Genomic DNA, 20,067 nt, shown 5'->3' with positions numbered 1-20,067 from the left:
AGCAAAACGAAAGCTCTTCGAATTATATTAGTAGCAATCCCTTCGCTAGACAGGGTGTGTGGAGGGGCTACATATCGTGTCACTCTTTCCTCTTAAACAGTCTCTTCGAAATAGGACAGATATCAATTATTCCCACTTCGCAGATGTGCAAACTGTGCTGGTGCTCTGGCGAAAAAACTGTAGAAACCAGTTTCTTTTCTTTTTTTTTTTGAAAGCAGTTTCTTAACTCCTGGTCAGGTGCTCATCAATATCCTTAGTTGTACATTGATTGATTTCTTATATGTGCCTTGACTGGGGGGCTACAGCAGACTGAGTGACCCCTTGCTCAAGCCAGTGACCTTAGGCTCAAGCTGGCGACCTCGTGGTCTCGAACCTGGGTCCTCCGCGTCCCAGTCCAACACTCTATCCACTGCGCCACCGCCTGGTCAGGCGGTGCTCATCAATATCATCAGAGCACAAAGGAACCCTTTTTGTGGGGATGGGGTGGAGGGCGTTTCCAAGACCATATATTCACATTTCTTTTGTTTATTAAAGGCTCATATGTTGATTACTGATGATCAGTGTTCATGTGATATTAATAACACTACTAAAAATGATAAACAATAAATTGCCTTAGTTAATTCACGTGACTAGAAATACTGTACTGTGAATACGCCTTTCCTACCCGGGAAGAAATGCCCCCAGGAGCTCTCTTTTAACCCCTTGCAAGGCCACATCAACTATGCTGGACCACATCTCCCATTGTGCAACGGAAAACGTGCAGCCTTCCGTGATCCGACGGGATGTCTAACCAATCCAATGCCAGAGCTTTCATACTATGACCTATCAACTCCGGGAAGAGGCGGGACTCCCAGTTGCTAGGTTGGTACCCTATCCGGAAGTGGTTGTTGGCCTATGCAGGGCAACTGCGCGGCGTCCCTGGAAGCGGGAAAGCCGGGAGCCAGGGTGGTGCCTAAGAAGCTCCGCAAAGTCCAGAGTCTTCGCTCAGAGCCTCCTGGGCCGAGGACAGGTGAGGATGTCCTCGGGGGAGGCTTGGGTGGCGGGGAAAGGAAGGAAGAGGGAGAGTGGAGGCACTCCAGTGTGCCAACGGGCGGGGACGTGCATGAGCGTGGGCGGTTACTGCAGTACGGCGTGAACAAGCAACGGCCCGACTGGGTGCATCCATCTAAAACTTCTCTGAGTGGCCAAGGGTCCCTGGGCCTGGTGCTGGCGGGACAGGGGCGCAGGGCAACCGTTGGGCACTGGTTGGCGAGTCCGGTGTTTGCATGGGGAGCCGGCCTTCAGCGTGATCAGTACCTCTCTGTGGGGGCGCTCCCCCAGGCCCGAATCTAAGGTTAGCCAGACCCTTTCCCGGCTTTTGGACAGCTGGGGCAATTTTTTTTTTTTAACTTTCCTTTCATTGATTAAAACAACAACAAAAAACCTACCTTCTCCTCCTGGACCTACTGCCCTCACTTTGGTTTCCAAGAGTCCTCTCTGCTGTTTTTCTCATAACCCAGCCTTCCTCAGTGACGTTTACAGTCCAGTTACCATTGTGGGTGACTCCCCAAACTGTGGCTGCAGCCAGACCTCTTTCCTGAGTTCAGACCTGCTTACTCATCATCCCCAACCTTCCCGGTCCTAGGTCTTCTCGTGGTTCCTTGCTCAGGGAAGGACTTTGCCATGCAGTCAGCCAAGTCTGCACCCTGAATTCATCTACAATAATAATATAATGAGGCAGACGTTTGTTGGGCATTTTCCATATTCTAGTATGCTAGGTGGGGCTATTGGACCAGGTGTAGAAATGAGAGGATAACAGTGCACAGGATACTGGTGTTAAGATTTGCCACTTCTCTCTCCCTTTCTTGCTATGGATATCAAATCCTGTTACTGTGATCCTTCATATCCCTAGATTAGAATCTGGCCTTGCCTTTCCATTCTAACAGCCACTAATTTAGTTCATAATTTCTTGCCTTTCAGTATACCTTAAGTCAGTGATGGGCAATCTTTTGAGCTTGATGTGTCAAAATTCACCAAAAACCGAGCATAACTCGGGTGGTGTGTCACTTTGAGAAAAACGGCCTAACTGGAAGTCCCAAAACTAGACGCTCTGTGCTGGAGTTCTGTTTTGGGCTGCAGACCTCCGGCACAGAGTGTCTACACTACAGCAAATGTTTTATCCTCGGCTACTGCACCTGGCCGTGCAGGAGCCAAGGATGAAACGTCCTTCTCGGCATGCGGCCCCATATTTCTCTGGTATGTGGCTGCATGCAGTCACGTGTCATCGAAAATGGCTACGTGTGTCAGTGCTGACACGCATGTCATAGGTTCACCATCATGGCCTTAAGTGGTCCCTCTGCCTCTGTTCTTGCCCTCCTCTAATTAGTTTTACACAGCTGTCATAATTATGTGAAATCCTGTGATGGCTCCTCACCCTGTGCAGATATAGCCCTTTATAATGTACTTATCTCTTGCCTTCCATTGTAGATCTCTCCTCTGCCACCCCTCCCATTGCATCTTACACTCTGGTTGTGTCAGAGTGGTTAGGGATCCTAAATGTGAGTGTGTGCATGTTTTGCTGTGCTATTTACTAGTTGTTAAACCTTGGACAAAAAATCTTTTAGGCCCTGCCCGGTTGGCTCAGCAGTAGAGCGTCGGCCTAGCGTGCGGAGGACCCGGGTTCGATTCCCGGCCAGGGCACACAGGAGAAGCGCCCATTTGCTTCTCTACCCCTCCGCCGCGCCTTCCTCTCTGTCTCTCTCTTCCCCTCCCGCAGCCAAGGCTCCATTGGAGCAAAGATGGCCCGGGCGCTGGGGATGGCTCTGTGGCCTCTGCCTCAGGCGCTAGAGTGGCTCTGGTCGCAACATGGCGACGCCCCAGAGGGGCAGAGCATCGCCCCCTGGTGGGCAGAGCGTCGCCCCTGGTGGGCGTGCCGGGTGGATCCCGGTTGGGCGCATGTGGGAGTCTGTCTGACTGTCTCTCCCTGTTTCCAGCTTCAGAAAAATGAAAAAAAAAAAAATCTTTTAAACCTTGCTGAGACTCAGTTTCCTTATATGAAGAACAGGGATGTAATGCTGGTGGCCAAGGCCAGGCAGGTTCACATTGGATTCAGGCAGATGGTAGAGAAACTGCGCAGCCAGAAAGCGTTGGGCCTTAACCCATTTATAGAAGGCTCGCAAAGACAGGCGAGTAAATAAACAACAAAAGGGAAAGAGCTAATAAACAAAGGAAAATCTGCTATTCGCAGTACAGACAAGGGAGCAAGGAAAACCACATCTCATGGTGGTGGGAGAGCGAGCTCAGAAGCACCCATAGCCTTACATAGGCTGTGCACACGTGCCTCTGCCATGTGCCCATGCACTAATCAAGCAAAGTGCTTGCAGCTGGTACATCTTCCAGTAAGCCTAATATAGCTGCCCCACAGGGGATAATAATCTCTACCTTGCTGAGAGGATAAGGTGAGATGAAGTATGTAAATAAAGTATTAGTACAGTTCTTGGAACATAGGAAGTGTTCAGTGAATATAAGCTTTTGTTGTCATAATGAGGTCCCTGTGCCCATCATATTCTCTCCTGCCTCTTTGGCTGCTGCTATTCTGCCTTAAATCCCCTTACTCCCTTTTCCTGCCAGGATAAAGATAAGGCTCCTGTTTGTTCTTCAAGAACCACTTCAAAAAAAAAAAAAAAAAAAACCACTTCAATGGTCCTGCACTCTGTGATGCTTTCCCTGATCTCCCAAAGTCAGGTTAGTTCCCTTACTTTTGTGTCCCATTGGATTTTGTTCCTTCCCTTAATGTGCTAAACCTAGTATACAATTATGTGTTTATGTGTTTGGCTTTCCAAAAGGCTGAGCTGTAGTTCAAACCCATGTGTAATCAGGTTTGTAGCCCTAACAGTGAGCACAGTGCCTAACCCGTGGTAGGTGTTTGTGGGGCAGCTGTGTTAGGCTTGCTGGCGGGGTTACCAGCTGCAAGCACTTTGCTTGATTAGTGTGTGAGCATGTGGCAGAGGCACATGTGCATAGCCTATATAGGGCTATGGGTGCTGGAGAGAGATGAAAGATGGGGGATTGCAGATGTGCGGGTTGCCCGCCCGCCAGCCACTGTGATGGGCCGTTTTGCTGTTTGTTTGACTGAGAGGTGGTTTCCCCTGCCTGTGTGCTTGTCAGCTGTTGTGAGACTTTATTAAATGAAATGGCCAATGCTTTTCCAGTTCCGCAGTTTTTCTACCATCTGTCCGGATCCAATGTGGACCTGCCTGGCCTTGGCCACAGGCAGTATGTGTTCAATAATTGGTTATTGAGTGTCTGAAAGACCTTAGCTTATATTCCTTTGTACTGGATTTGTCCTCTGTAACAATGTTAAGTAAGCCCTTTAAGAATGTGAATAGTAGTAATAACAACACCAACTGACATTTATTTAGCTCTTACTGTGTTTTAAGTATTTTAACATGTATCACTCTCACATATATTTTACATCTGACTTTGAGATAAATATTGTTATCCCCATTTTACAGATGAGGAAACTGAGGCAAATTGCTCAGCTGTTAAGTGGTAGAGCTGGGATTAAATTCAAGGAGTTCTAAAACCTGTGCTTATTACCACTACATAATCAACTCTGATGTCTTCTGCCTTCTCCCCAAAGCCTTCTGTGGTAATTTTTTTCCCTGTGATGAGCTTTCTTCATAATTGTCCAAGCAGGGAGGAAGGAGTAAATATGCAGGGAACCCTATTTGTGCATATGCGTGAATATGCTTTGTTAATGTTCAGATGTACAAAACTTTTTGTGCTGACAAATCAGACAGCATTCTAGGAAGGTAACCACAATGTCGAGGGGTTGGGGAGCAAGGGCATGTATTGAATGGAAGGGACTGCTTAGTTTGGAGTAGAGAAGCCTGGGGTGCTCTCTTTAGGTCCAGAGGGCAGAACAGGCAAATGGGGGAAGTTTCTTAGAAAGCAATTAAAACTTATTTTAGATTTTTATTTATTCATTTTAGAGAGGAGAGAGAGAAGAGGGGAGGAGCAGGAAGCATCAACTCCCATATGTGCCTTGGTCAGGCAAGCCCAAGATTTTGAACTACCAACCTCAGCGTTCCAGGTCGACGCTTTATCCACTGCACCACCACAGGTCAGGCTAGAAACTGATTTTTGGCTTAATAATTACCTATCTATGGAATTGGCAATAATATCAATAAAACTGCTAGGTTTGTTTAACATAAATTGTGTATCAGGGACTAGGCTAAGTACTTTATAAATGTCTCATTTAATCCTCAAATAACCTTCTGATGTTGATTATCATGATCCTTTCCATGATACACCTGAGGTTATTGAGGCTTTGGGAGGTGAAGGACCTTGCCTAATTTGCCTAAAATCATGCAGCTGGTGAGAGAGCTGGGATTTGAGTTCAGGTGTTCCTGGCCTCAGAGCTGGTACTTCTCTACTATTATACTTGTCACCTAAGTGTGGAGAGGAAACATTTGGCGGTGGAGGAGTAGTTAGACCAAAGCTCTTACATTTTTGTGTGTGTGTTTTGTTGTGTTTTTTTTTTTTTACTTTTGAGTTTCCTTGGTTTTATGTTAAATGGTTTATAGCAGAGACAGAGCTCATGCAGTTTATATACCTTATTTTGGACTTCGTCAGAAAATGCAGAAGAAGGAGGAGGCATGGCCTTCATAAGTTTGTGGTTTAACAGGAGAGGTGGAACATACTCCCATGAAAAAGGTAATGTTAGGAGTAATACATCCATTAACACATGAAAACTGTGTCCTTACTGTTAAGGAGGTTATAAATTGATGGAAGGGACTGAGGTTATCCAGGGAGGGCTTCTTGGAGGAGGTGGATGAGCCACTTTTTTCCTCCTAGATTCTGGGATTGATAGGAGATGGATGAATGCAGTTGGATGACCCCTCCCCTACAATTGTTATGGCTCGTAGAGGGTCTCAGTCCTGGTGGCAAGTAGATCTCATCAAATTTCATGTGATCTGTTGGTAAGTGCTACATGGAGTATAGTATTGATGGTTCTGAAGGATTGTTTAGGGTACTGTGATTGACTAGGGATGCCCCTCACAATGTCAGACTTGGAAGGAAATATTTATATTAGGATATGTGCTATGTATTTGCAATCGCATATCTCAGGGATGCTTTCTTAGACATCTCATCTTCCTGAGGTAATGCTGGTAACCAAGGCCAGGCAGGTTCACATTGGATTCGGGCACACAGTAAAGAAACTGGAACCAGAAAGGATTAGGCCATTCCATTTAATAGAGTCTCACAGTGGCAGACAAGCACACAGGCAGGGGAAACCGCCTCTCAGGCAAACAAACAGCAAAATAGCCCCTTGCAGTGGTGGGTGGGTGGGCAGGCGGGCAGGCAGGCTGGCAGGCAGGCTGGCTGTACATCTGCAATCCCCTATCTTCATCTCTCTCGAGAGCAAGCACCCATTGTCTTATATAGGCTGTGCACACATGCCTCTGCCACACACTCACTCACCAATCAGGCAGAGGGCTTGCAGCTGGTAACCCTGCGAGCAAGCCTAACACAGCTGCTCCACAGATGACAAGCATTAATTCTTTGTTGTGGCACCTTCATTGTTCATTGATTGCCTTCTCATATGTGCCTTGATGGAGGGGGGCAGCTACAGCAGAGCAAGTGACCCCTTGCTCAAGTCAGCAACCATGGGGTCATGTCTTTGAGTCTATGATCCTACGCTCAAGCCAGCGACCCTGTGTTTAAGCGGGTGAGCCTGTACTCAAGCTGGATGAGCTGGTGCTCAAGCTGGTGACCTTGGGGTTTCAAACCTGGGTCCTCTGTGTCATAGGCTGATGCTCTATCCACTGTGCCCCCACCTCGTCAGGCATCATGGCTTCCTACTTAGTCTCTTTGCAGCGACTCTTGATTTTCTTCATTCCAGTTTGGCCTCCATTCTAGTCTGTGTTCCCAACGGCTACCAGAGAGCTTTTTAAAACATCTACCAAAAAAATTCTTTCTTGGCTTTCTCATTATGAAGGCCAACTTCTCAGCATGGCCTGGCTATCACCCACCTCCATGGCATCATCACCAACCATGCTGCTACTTGCTTGATGTTATTTTCTGTTGAAGGGCCTTTGCATGTGCCGCTGCTGTTAGAACACCTTCTCCCCCTCTCTGTCCTTTAGTGCTCAGCAGAAACTATTAAGTCAGGCTCATTTCCTCCAGAGGAGTACCTCCTAGTTATACATTTCTCTGTGATGTTTTTTTTTTTTTTTTTTTTTACAGAGACAGAGTCAGAGAGAGGGATAGATAGGGACAGATAGACAGGAACAGAGATAGATGAGAAGCATCAATCATCAGTTTTTTGTTGCGACACCTTAGTTGTTCATTGATTGCTTTCTCATATGTGCCTTGACTGCAGGCCTTCAGCAGACCGAGTAACCCCTTGCTCAAGCCAGTGACCTTGGGTCCAAGCTGGTGAGCTTTTGCTCAAACCAGATGAGCCCACACTCAAGGTGGCGACCTCGGGGTCTCGAACCTCGGTCCTCTGCATCCCAGTCCAACGCTCTATCCACTGCGCCACTGCCTGGTCAGGCTCTCTGTAATGTTTTGATTGGTTTGTTGCCCTCCTTCACGAGACTGTAGCTCCAGGGGAGCAGCTGCTGAAAGTGTTGTCACCATTGCCTCGCCTGTGCCCAGCAGTAAACCAGCTTAGCTCGATAAACAGTTCTTGGATGAGTAAATGCTTTCTGGTATCCATCACATAAATGTGGTCTCTTCTTACCCCACCATCCTCCTTCCTACAGTTCCTGCTCTTGTGGCCTTGTCCCTGCTCTCATTTTTTCTGGAGCCAAGCAAGGCGATTTATTTAATTTAATTTGCCTAAGTTTATGAATTTATTTAATTAAATAAAAATTTAAAAATTTTTTAATTTTTTTGTTATGGAAGGTTTGTTTGACATTTGAGTGATTCAAGAATCCAGATTTTCCAGATTCTTTCTAACCTTTAAATAGTTAAACACAGATGATTATGTATATAGCTAATTTCACCTGCCCATGCTTTCTATAGATGTCATGTGCCTAGGGATGGACATTTCTCAAGTGTAGATTTTTCACCTGCCCATGCTTTCTTTTTTTTTTTTCCTTAAAGCAAATACAACAAGGTACTTGCTTTTTTTTTTTTTTTTTAAATTTTTTTATTTTTATTTATTCATTTTAGAGAGGAGAGAGAGAGGGGAGAGAGAGAAGGGGGGAGGAGCTGGAAGCATCAACTCCCATATGTGCCTTGACCAGGCAAGCCCAGGGTTTCGAACCAGCAACCTCAGCATTTCCAGGTCGACGCTTTATCTACTGTGCCACCACAGGTCAGGCCTGCCCATGCTTTCTATAGATGTCATGCGCCTAGGGTTGGACAACATTTCTCAAGTGTAGATTTCCTCAGATTCTCTGAGATAGTTGAGGTCTTCTGTAGATCACACTGCCTGTTGTACTGAATAATGTCCAGCCTGATGTTCAGGCCACTATTCGGTCTTCCTTCTCCAGGGTTCCTTTTCCTCCCCCTGCACCCCCCCCCCCAGAGGAGCTCAGACTCCTTAGGCCACAAGGCAGTGGGCCACATCTGCCCCTGGTGTCCCGTGCTTTTCTGCTTTGCTTTTTCCAGGTCAGTGCCCTGCTCATCTCTGACTCCGTGTGAGGAGGCTGGAGCAGTATGTATGCAGGGCATAATGGGTTTTCATGGTGAGGACCAGATTCCCACTTGGGCTTATGTATTGCAGAGAATAATGTGCCTTTAGCCTTTCTTCCTGAGGTGCTACTCCAAGTTGCTGCTTGGAGGTGTCATGGTGGGAATGAGAGGCAGCAGAGCCTGGCTCCTTCTGGTCCAGAGAACTGACAAAGGAAGCCATCTCTTATAAGTCACAAGGCAGGCCACTTCCCTTGTCCATCTCTCAGCTGTCAGGGTGCAGAGAGCACCTTGGTAGTGGTCCCTTGTAGATCCCATAGCATTTAGCAGAGTCCCTCTCTAAGAACCTTGGAACAGATTCAGAATGACCAGGTAATGGTCATTTCCTGAGCACACATTTCAGGCAACCTCCCCACCTTTTGATGACAGGTTCTTTCTGCTTTCACAGGGCTGTGTCATACTCGCCACTCCTGGTGGGACAGTGACATCTTCTGAAGAGGTGGCTACAGGAAAAGTCAGGACCTGCTCCTTTAGTCTCCTGTTGGTCACATGGTGTGGCTGACACCTCCTCAGTTGGGGGACTCACTCAGACTAGTGGCCACAGCAGCCACTTAATAGGATAACTTGTTTCTGAGTCACTGGGCTTTAGCATGGGAGCAGCCATTGGGGATGGCTGGGTACCCATGGGGTCCTGAGGTAGTTACGGAGTAGGGATGGGAAAGGGGAACATTTCTAGAACTACACCAGCTGGTTAGTTAAAGAGTTTGGCACTGTCCTGTCCCTGAAGCTGGAAATGTTGGATTCAAGTTGGAGTCCTTTGCACTCTTTCCCCCAAGTCCTAGTCCTGTTAACCTTGTCCATTCCCATGGCTTCTGTGCTAGTTTAAGCCCTCATCATCTGCCACCTGGGTGGCAGCCTCCGCAGTGGTCTTCCTGATACCAGTGTCTCTCTAACCCAGCCAGGCCACTCCTGCCAGAGTTCTCATCCTAAAAAAGGCCACTCTGTGTCACTTTTCTTCACCATGGCCCTCAGCAACCCCCCTCCACCTTTGCTACAGGGCAGAGTCAAGGCTCTTAAGGGTGGTCTGCAAGGCTCTCCATGACCAGACCCCTGAGTGGGCTTCTCCTAGCCCGCCAGGCCACGCGTGCGGGTACCCAGCACGGCAGAGCACCTTGTCTGCACGAGGTGTCCCTCTGCCTGCAGTCGCTCTCTCCGCTGTCAGACCTCTCGTCAGCCCTGGTACCCAGTTGCTTGACAAAGCCTGTCTTCATTCTCCTAGCGGGAATGTGCTGCTTCTGTCTCAGCACTCAGAGCAGGTTGTTTTCCCCTCTGCCTGGTACTGCTGTTGAGGTTGTATATGCTTCCTCTGCTAGAGTATAAGTCCCTGAGGGCATTTTTGAATGAAAACTGGGCCATGGAAATAGGGATATGTGTTGAGACAACGTGACCACACTAGGGTATGTAGGTATATGGTAGGGGGTAGGTGGGCTTTTAGTGTTTTTGGTCACTAAGGATTTCTAGCTGAGGACAGGTCTATACTGTTTATTCTGTCTCCCATTTGAGAGGGATAGAAAGTCAAATTCTTGATAAGGTCGGGTTTAATATCTTTTGTGGTCCACTGAGCAGTCAGCAAGCCTTCGGAAGATGTGTCCTTGGGAACGTTCCCAGGCACAGAGCCAGTGAGGCCTGAGTCCTCCCTGGCATCTGGAAAATTCCCAGCTAAGTTGGTTTGCAGGGTCTTGTCTGACTGAGGTGCTCCATGATTTCGACTTTTTCTCTTCTAAGCTGGGTCACTGATTTTCTCTTTGGGTGGGGGTCTCTGGGATCCAGGTGTTTGAGGCCAGACCAGTCATGGCCGGAAGACCCATCCGCATAGGAGACCAGCTGGTTCTGGAGGAAGATGATGATGAGAACTTTGTCCCCACTGAGCAAGGTAAGAGGCCTACGGTGAGGGCAAGAATGATCCCGGATTTATTTTTGTTCTTCTGATGCAAAGATGGTATGTGCACAGGACTGCTCAATATACTTGAGTTAGATCAGGTTGGGCAAATTGTAGCCCACAGGCCTAATCTGGCCTGTTGCTTGTTTTTGTAAATAAAGTTTTATTTATAATGAGCCATGCTTATTTGTTCATGTATGATCTATGATGCTTTTATGCTGCAAGGGCAGTGTTTAGTAGTTGTGACAGAAACCATATGACTAACAAAGCCTAAAATATTTACTTTCTAGAAAAAATGTGAAGGGGTTGGGTGAAAAAGGTGAAGGGATTAAGCAAAGAAAATAAAAACTTGTAGTCACAGACAATAGTATGGTGATTACCAGAGGGAAAGGGGGCTGGGGCAGGTAGAAGAGGGTAAATGGGGGATAGATGGTGATAGAAGGAGACGACTTGGGGTGGTGAACACACAATACAATATACATAATTTTATTCATCAGTGTCACCCAATAAATTCAATAAAAAATTAAAAAAAAAAGAAAAGTGTACCAACCATGGATTAGACCAATGCTTAATTTTAAATGAAAATATCTTAGGGAATATGATGAAATACAGTGTGTGCTGAGGCCAAGGAAAACCCAGTTTCTTAAACTAAAACATTTTTTTTAATTTAAAAAGGACAACAGCAACATTGTTAATACCAATAATAACAGTATTTATTCAGTGCCACCATGTGCCAAGAACATAGTGCTACTTTGTAGCAAGAACTCTACATGTATTTCCTTTTCAACTCTCATAGTAAGTCATGAGTTACTCTCATGTTACTGATGAGGAAACGGAAGCATAGAAAGGGTAAGTAACTTCTCTGCAGTCACACAGATCTGCTGAGTGGTAAGCTAGGACCCATCCCAGGCATTCTTACTTGGGGCCTGCCCTGTGAAGCACCATGCCATTTTGGGAGGGCAAAGATTCCTTTGAAATTCTTATGAGTTATGGACCTGGACACAATTTTGCTTGTAATTTAGATGGTTTGAGGGCCTATTGGCAGAGGGTTGAGGGGGAGAGACTCTTCCATCCTCAGGAATCTATGGATCACCCATTAGACCAGGGGTCCCCAAACTTTTTACACAGGGGGCCAGTTCACTGTCCCTCAGACCATTGGAGGGCCAGACTATAAAAAAAACTATGAACAAATCCATATGCATACTGCACATATCTTTTTTTTTCTTTCTTTCTTTTTTTTTTTTTTTTGCATTTTTCTGAAGCTGGAAACAGGGAGAGACAGACAGACTCCCGCATGCGCCCGACCGGGATCCACCCGGCACGCCCACCATGGGGCGACGCTCTGCCCACCAGGGGGCGATGCTCTGCCCATCCTGGGCGTCGCCATGTTGCGACCAGAGCCACTCTAGCCCCTGAGGCAGAGGCCACAGAGCCATCCCCAGCGCCCGGGCCATCTTTGCTCCAATGGAGCCTTGGCTGCGGGAGGGGAAGATAGAGACAGAGAGGAAGGCGCGGCGGAGGGGTGGAGAAGCAAATGGGCGCTTCTCCTGTGTGCCCTGGCCGGGAATCGAACCCGGGTCCTCCGCACGCTAGGCCGACGCTCTACCGCTGAGCCAACCGGCCAGGGCACATATCTTATTTTAAAGTAAAAAAACAAGACAGGAACAAATACAATATTTAAAGTAAAGAACAAGTAAATTTAAATCAATAAACTGACCAGTATTTCAATGGGAACTACGGGCCTGCTTTTGGCTAATGAGATGGTCAATGTCCGGTTCCATATTTGTCACTGCTAGATGTAACAAGTGATGTGACGTGCTTCCGGAGCCGTGAGGCGTGCATCTCACGTCACTGGAAGTAGTACTGTATGTGAGCGATGCCATGCTTTGCGTCTCTCACTGACCACCAATGAAAGAGGTACCCCTTCCAGAAGTGCGGCGGGGGCCGGATAAATGGCCTCAGGGGGCCGCATGTGGCCTGCGGGCCGTAGTTTGGGGACCCCTGCATTAGACCATGGCCTTTACTTATAGCATAAGAGTTTTGTTTGACATGTAGAAATTTTTAATTTTTATGTTAAATAGATCAGTAGATTCTCATATGGCCTCTGAATTTTCTATCATGGTTAGGAAAGCCTTTCCTGCTGCAAGGATAAATACTTAGATTTTCCTCTAGATTTGTCCCCACACCATCCAGGGAAAAGCTCATCTTCTCCTCACTGGTGCTGCCTGTGTGTGTGGGGGGGCTACTCTCTCTCCTCTTCCATTGGACTGTCTCTGCATAGCCAGTACCGTACTCTTAATTACAGAGGCTCGATAATAAATCCACATGTCTAGCAGGTCTGAAATGCCCTTTTTGCTTTTCCTTCAAATCAAAGTTGTCCTGGTTATCTTGTTTGTTTTATCTCCCTGTGCGTGATCTGCAGAATCACCTTGTCCAGTTCTGGGGAGGGAACTGTATGCAGACACTATTGGTATCTTGGAGAAAATTGTGTTCTATTTTTGAATGAACCCAGAGAGGAGTGACATCTTTATAACGTTAGGTCTTCCTATCCAAGATCATTGTATTCCTTTCCATTTGTGTCTTTTTCTGTTTCTCATGAGTGACTCAAATTTTTCTTCATATAGGTTTTATACATTTCTTGCTCATTTTATTTCTTAAATATTTTATCTCTAAAAATTATTTTTAAATTATAATTTATATTTAATATTATTCTGTGTTAGTTTCAGATGTATAGCAAAGTGATTAGAAAATCATGTACTTTACAGAGTGGTCCCCCAACTGCTTTAAGTACCCACCTAGTCCCACACATAGTTCTCACAATATTATTGACTGTATTCCCTGTGCTGTTATCTGCATTTCTGTGACTCTTCCATAACTACCAATTTGTACTGCTTAATCCCTTATAAATGAGTTCTAATATTTTTCTGAGGATTTTTTTTTTGGTAGACAGGAAACATCAACTTGTAGTTGGGTCACTTTAGTTGTTCACTGATTACTTCTCATATGTGCCTTAACTGGGGCTCCAGCTGAGCCAGTGACCCCTGGCTCAAGCCAATGATCTTGGGATCATGTAGATCAGGGGTCCCCAAACTACGGCCCGCGGGCCGCATGCGGCCCCCTGAGGCCATTTATCTGGCCTCACTTCCGGAGGGGGCACCTCTTTCATTGGTGGTCAGTGAGAAGAGCACAGTGACCATCTCATTAAAGCAGGCCCATAGTTCCCATTGAAATACTGGTCAGATGCGGACTTTTCCTGGATGTGGACTTTTCCTGGACTCCTGCTCCCTGTGACAGCTCCTAACAGACAGAACGGTGATTGGGTTGCATTTTTCAGGAATTTGGCATGGTGATGGGGCCAACTTGGACTTGGTGAACATGGTAAGGACACTACTCTTTTATGGATTCTTACTGTATTGGCCAAGAGTTTGCTTAAAGGTTTTTAATCAGTGTAATAAAAAAAAAAAATAGAAGACTGGATAAAGAAGATGGGACAGCCCTGGCCGGTTGGCTCAGCGGTAGAGCGTCGGCCTGGCGTGCGGGGGACCCGGGTCGATTCCCGGCCAGGGCACATAGGGGAGGCGCCCATTTGCTTCTCCACCCCCCCTCCTTCCTCTCTGTCTCTCTTTTCCCCTCCCGCAGCAAGGGCTCCATTGGAGCAAGGATGGCCCGGGCGCTGGGGATGGCTCCTTGGCCTCTGCCCCAGGCGCTAGAGTGGCTCTGGTCCCCGGCCACAGAGTGGCACCCCGGAGGGGCAGAGCATCGCCCCCGGGTGGGCGGAGCGTCGCCCCTGGTGGGCGTGCCGGGTGGATCCCGGTCAGGCGCATGCGGGAGTCTGTCTGACTGTCTCTCCCTGTTTCCAGCTTCAGAAAAAATACAAAAAAAAAAAAAAAAAAAAAAAGAGATGGGACACATATACACCATGGTATACTATTCAGCTAGAAGAAATGATGACATCGGATCACTTACAGCAGAATGGTGGAATCTTGATAACATTATGCGGAGTGAAATAAGTGAATCAGAAAAAAACAAGAACTGCAGGATTCCATACATTGGTGGGACATAAAAGCGAGACTAAGAGACATGGACAGGAGTGTGGTGGTTACGGGAGGTGGGGGGAGGGAAGGAGGGAGAGGGAGAGGGGGAGGGGGAGGGGTACAAAGAAAACTGGATAGAGGGTGACGGAGGATGATCTCTCTTTGGGTGATGGGTATGCAACAGAACTAAATGACAAGATAACCTGGAAATATTTTCTTTGAAAAAAAAAAAAAAAAAAGCTAAGGGCCAATCCTTAGAATTGTGCAGTTTAGATCTAGACACAAATTGCTTCTCACATGGACAATTTTATGTTGCATGTTCTAGAGTTGGCAAACCAGACAATCTCTATATCTGCACAGACAATGGAACAACAAAAAATAATGTATACCCACAAGCATTGTGAAATTAAACATATTAGAAATGAAAAAAAAAAAAAGAAATACTGGTCAGTTTGTTGACTTAAATTTACTTGTTCTTTATTTTAAATATTGTATTTGTTCCCATTTTGTTTTTTTACTTTAAAATAAGATATGTGCAGTGTGCATACGTATTTGTTCATAGTTTTTTTTATAATCTGGCCCTCCAACGGTCTGAGGGTCAGTGAACTGGCCCCCTGTGTAAAAAGTTTGGGGACCCCTGATGTAGATGATCCCATGTTCAAGCCAGCAACCCTGGAATTTCGAACCTGGGTCCTCAGTGTCCCAGGTCAGTGCTCTATCCACTGAGCCACCACTGGTCAGGCATCTAAGAATCTTAATAAAAACTGTCTTCTGCCCTGGCTGGATAGCTGTGGTGGTTAGAGCATCGGTCCAAAGCACAGAAGTTGCTGGTTCAATCCCCGGTCAGGGCACATACAGGAACAAATGAATGTTCTTGTTTCTTTCTCTCTCCCTTCCTCTCTGGTTAAAAAATCAATAAATTAAAAAACAAAACAAAACAAAACAAAATTGTCTTCTGGCCTGACCAAGCGGTGGCACAGTGGATAGAGTATTGGACTGGGATGCAGAGGACCCAGGTTTAAATCCCAAGGTCACTGGCTTGAGCCCAAGGTTACTGGCTTGAGCAAGGGGTCACTAGTTCTACTATAGCCCCCCCATCAAGGCACGTAAGAGAAAGCAATCAATGAACAGTGAAGGTGCTGCAACAAAAAATTGATGCTTCTCATCTCTCTCCCTTCTTGTCTGTCTTTCCCTGTCTGTCTCTGTCTCTATCACAAAAAACAAAACAACAAAACAAAAAACTGTCTTCTACTGAGTCCAATTAGATATCCAAGGCTCAAGCCACCATTTTCTCTTTCTGGATTCTGAGTAGCTTCTAATTAGTCTCCCTGCTTATAACTCACCCTTTTGCAATCTACTCTGCTTTGTAGAAGAGTGTTCTTTTTAAGTGTAAAGCAGGTCATATCAGGACTCTGCTTGTTAAGACCTTCTATTATGCTCAGCATAACACCTTAGTGGGATGTATAGGACTCTACATGACCTGGCCCTGCCACCTGGCCAGGCTCTTATTTGCTTACTCTAGCAGTCACATGTCCTTTCTCACAGTGCCCACAGGGCCAAGCTGCTTCTTGTCACAGGCCCTTTGAACCTGCTTGTGAGTGCTCTTTCCTCAGTGCCCTGCGTGACTCCTTTCCTCCTACAGGTGTCAGTGTCTCACCATTCCCATAAGTTTTCCCTAGCCCTTTCTAAAGGAGTGCCTCCCCACCTTGACATTCTCTGTCTCATACCACATTTACTTCATTATGTTTATCAGAAGCTTTAAGTCTTTGTGTATTTATCTGTTTACTTCTTTACTGGCTGTTTCTTTTGCTAGAATGAAAGCTTCAGGAGGACAGAGACCATTTCTCTCTCATTCATGGCATGTGGTGACTGATTGTGAGTCAATTAATAATAAATTAGTCCCTGGCTAGCCAAGTTTCAGCTGCTCCTTTGAAAAAGTGCTTTTGTTTCCTAGTCTCCAGGAATGTCACCCTCCAAACTCTCTACTGTGGTGACCCATATTGGTGATGCCTCTATGGCCAGCATTGATGTCTCTTGAGAATTGATCTGGTTATTTCTGGGGGTTCTGGTGACATGTTCCAGTGGTTATCACATGTATTTTTTTTCCTTCTAGATGAGATAGCTCTTAATACATATATCTTCCCTGTTCCTCCAGATCTCTGGCACAGGGCATTTCTAAATTTTTGATTCCAAATTCTAATACAAAAATATTAGAGTTTGTATCATGTAGCAAAATAAAAAAGAAACAGCTCTCTTCATGGAAGAGAGGGTTCAATGAGTGGGGAGGGAGGCTGCTTGAGTGCCACCTACTTCCTCAGCTCAGACATCCCCAGCCTTGGTAGACTGTCACCGCTTCTCTGTGCTCCTGTGGCACTCCGAGCCCACACCTTACATCACATGTCCCCTGGTTTGTACTCTGAGCATGTGTTGGTAAGGTCCCCAAAGGGCGCTTAGTCTTGTGTGGTTTTTCAGTACATGCTTGTTAAGTGACAAGTACTTTTGCACTAAGAATTTGCAAATCTTGTGAGAGCTTGTGTCCTGGTAAGGTTTCCCTCATTCAGGAGGGTTCTAGCTGTGGCCATTAAGATTTCTTCCTGAGGCCCCTGCCACACTGAAGTCTTGGTCTTATTATATTTTGGCTTTTCTTAACTTGGCTTCAGATCATATTCTTGGTATATGGCAATAGCATGCCTTGACTGAGATGTACTATTTAAAACCGTAATTTAAGAAAATTATATATGTTTTTTTTTTAGAACTAATACCTGCTCACTGAATAATATTTGGAATGTAAAGGAAGAGTAGAAAAGTTGTTTTGTGAAAAAATTCTATTTTTCCTTTACTCTCAACTCAATGCTTCTGACACCAGATGTGTGGATTTTTTTCCCCCTACTAACCAATTCTCTGACATCAGCTAGATGTCCTACAGTTCAGTTCAGTTCTGACCGATCTACCTGGAGTTAGCATCTGTTCCACAGGTTGAAGGCTCAGTCTTGCAGGACTGTATCCACTCCAGGCGCTAATTGAAAGTCCCAGGTTGTCCCTGGTACTTCTGACCAATCAGCTATACCCCAGGGTTCCCATGACCCTAACCTCAGGCTTGAAAATTTGCTAGAACAAGTCACAGAAATCAGGGAAACACATTTACCAGTTGATTATGTAACAAAGGGTACGATAAAGGATGCAGATGAACAGCCAAATGAGGTCCAAGAGAGACTCAGTGCAGGAGCTTCTGTCCCCATGGAGTTAGCTGCACCACGCTCCTGGCCCATGCATGTGTGTACCAGCCTGGACGCTCTCCTAGTTTAGGGGTTTTTTTTTTTTTCTTTTTTTTTTTTTTTTTTTTCATTTTTCTGAAGCTGGAAACAGGGAGAGACAGTCAGACAGACTCCCGCATGCGCCCGACCGGGATCCACCCGGCACGCCCACCATGGGGCGACGCTCTGCCCACCAGGGGGCGATGCTCTGCCCATCCTGGGCGTCGCCATATTGCGACCAGAGCCACTCTAGCGCCTGAGGCAGAGGCCACAGAGCCATCCCCAGCGCCCGGGCCATCTTTGCTCCAATGGAGCCTTGGCTGCGGGAGGGGAAGAGAGAGACAGAGAGGAAAGCGCGGCGGAGGGGTGGAGAAGCAAATGGGCGCTTCTCCTGTGTGCCCTGGCCAGGAATCGAACCCGGGTCCTCCGCACGCTAGGCCGACGCTCTACCACTGAGCCAACCGGCCAGGGCTTTAGGGGTTTTTATAGAGGCTTCATCATGTAGATATGATCCATTAATTCACTTTCCAGCCCCTCCCTCCTTTTTGGAGAATCTGAAAGTGCCAAGCTTCTCATCATGGCTTGTTCTTTCGGTGACTAGTGCTTGTCCAGGAGCCCCCTAGAGTCATCCCTTCAGAACAAAAATGCTCCTACTACTTGAAAAATTACAAGGGTTTTAGAAGCTCTCTTTCAGGAACTAGGAGCAGAGACCAACATAACACACAGAAGACGTGTTATTTCATGGGTTGATTGTGGGTTTGTTTTTTTTTCATCCACCTCCTCACCGCTCTTACTTTTCTACGTTCTGCCTCTCTTTGCAGAAATCCTTGAGTTTGCCCAAGAGATAGGTATTGACCCTGTCAAGGAGCCGGAGCTGATGTGGCTGGCACGCGAGGGCATCAAGGTCCCACTGCCTGTGGACTGGAAGGTGTGGTAAGTCTGCTGGCGCAGAGGGCCTGCTGAGGTCGGAGGCATAGGGAGCCTGACACCAGAGCTCAGCTTTTTTTTTTTTTTTTTTTAAGCAACAGAGAGAGGGATAGAGATAGAGACAGATAGGGACAGACAGGAAGGGAGAGATATGAGAAGCATCAGTTCTTTGTTGCGGCACCTTAGTTGTTCATTGATTGCTTTCTCATATGTGCCTTGACCAGGGGGCTCCAGCTGAGCCAGCCACTTTGGGCTCAAGCTAGCGACCCTGCACTCAAGCTGATGAGCGTGTTCAAGCTGGCGACTGCTATCTACTGTGCCACCACCTGGTCAGGCCGGAGTTCAGCTTTTATCAGCCTTCTTTTGAATCCTGTCCTGCACAGATTTGGGGACAGAATGGACCATTCCTCTGCTGGATTGCCTGATGCTTTAGGTCTGAGCGTAGGCTAACTTGATGGTCCCTAGGAGGGCTTCAGCACCTAAACCCAGGGTCCCAGGAGCTGCCACCTGGTCAGGTCCCGTGACACCTGTTTTGGATGCCCTTAGAAGGTATCTTTGTTAATTCCTTGCAGACTGATACTGAGACCTCATCAGTATGTCCAAAACAGATGTTGCCACTAAAGAGGTTTGTGATGAGGCTACACAGGCTTGCAAGGGTCTCATTTCCCTTGGCAGCCCATCCCTGAATTTAAGTCATCTTTTTTTTTTTTTTTTTTTTTTTTGCATTTTTCTGAAGCTGGAAACAGGGAGAGACAATCAGACAGACTCCCGCATGCGCCCGACCGGGATCCACCCAGCACGCCCACCATGGGGCGATGCTCTGCCCACCAGGAGGCGATGCTCTGCCCATCCTGGGCGTCGCCATGTTGCGACCAGAGCCACTCTAGCGCCTGAGGCAGAGGCCACAGAGCCATCCCCAGCGCCCGGGCCATCTTTGCTCCAATGGAGCCTTGGTTGCGGGAGGGGAAGATAGAGACAGAGAGGAAGGCGCGGCAGAGGGGTGGAGAAGCAAATGGGCGCTTCTCCTGTGTGCCCTGGCCGGGAATCGAACCCGGGTCCTCCGCACACTAGGCCGATGCTCTACCGCTGAGCCAACTGGCCAGGGTTAAGTCATCTTTTTATGAATAGGTTTATATTTTTTATTTCAGCTCCTTGAATTGTGAGGGCAAAGACTCACTCAGGATACTGCAAGGACGCAGAGGTTAATGGTGGGGAAGCAGGCTGGCCGAGGCTGGAAGGAGCTGGGCTGCATCACCCCCTCCTGAGGATGTTCCCCTCCCCATTCTGA

At 46.9% G+C, this 20,067-nt stretch overlaps 1 protein-coding gene across 9 annotated transcripts in view; it reads left to right on the top strand.

The window, feature by feature from the left end:
- Nucleotides 1–885: 885 nt before the first annotated feature.
- CEP164 (centrosomal protein 164) overlaps nt 886–20,067 on the top strand; it is an 89,736-nt gene continuing 70,554 nt past the window's right edge. For 6 of the 9 annotated variants that reach the window (XM_066372606.1, XM_066372577.1, XM_066372580.1 and 3 more), the window contains exons 1-5: nt 886–1,009; nt 4,974–5,104; nt 5,839–5,963; nt 10,456–10,558; nt 18,674–18,785. In XM_066372606.1, the coding sequence (XP_066228703.1) occupies nt 10,477–10,558; nt 18,674–18,785 (194 nt within the window). In that variant the 5' untranslated portion in view covers nt 886–1,009; nt 4,974–5,104; nt 5,839–5,963; nt 10,456–10,476. Of the gene's footprint in view, nt 1,010–4,493; nt 4,631–4,973; nt 5,105–5,838; nt 5,964–10,455; nt 10,559–18,673; nt 18,786–20,067 lie in introns of all 9 variants that reach the window. The other 3 variants (XM_066372565.1, XM_066372570.1, XM_066372598.1) reach the window with 3 other exon arrangements.

The sequence above is a fragment of the Saccopteryx leptura genome, chromosome 1, assembly GCF_036850995.1.
Source record: "Saccopteryx leptura isolate mSacLep1 chromosome 1, mSacLep1_pri_phased_curated, whole genome shotgun sequence".
Classification (NCBI taxonomy): domain Eukaryota; kingdom Metazoa; phylum Chordata; class Mammalia; order Chiroptera; family Emballonuridae; genus Saccopteryx; species Saccopteryx leptura.
The sequence above is the reverse complement of the archived record's forward strand: the minus strand, read 5'-3'. Positions and strand labels throughout refer to the sequence as shown.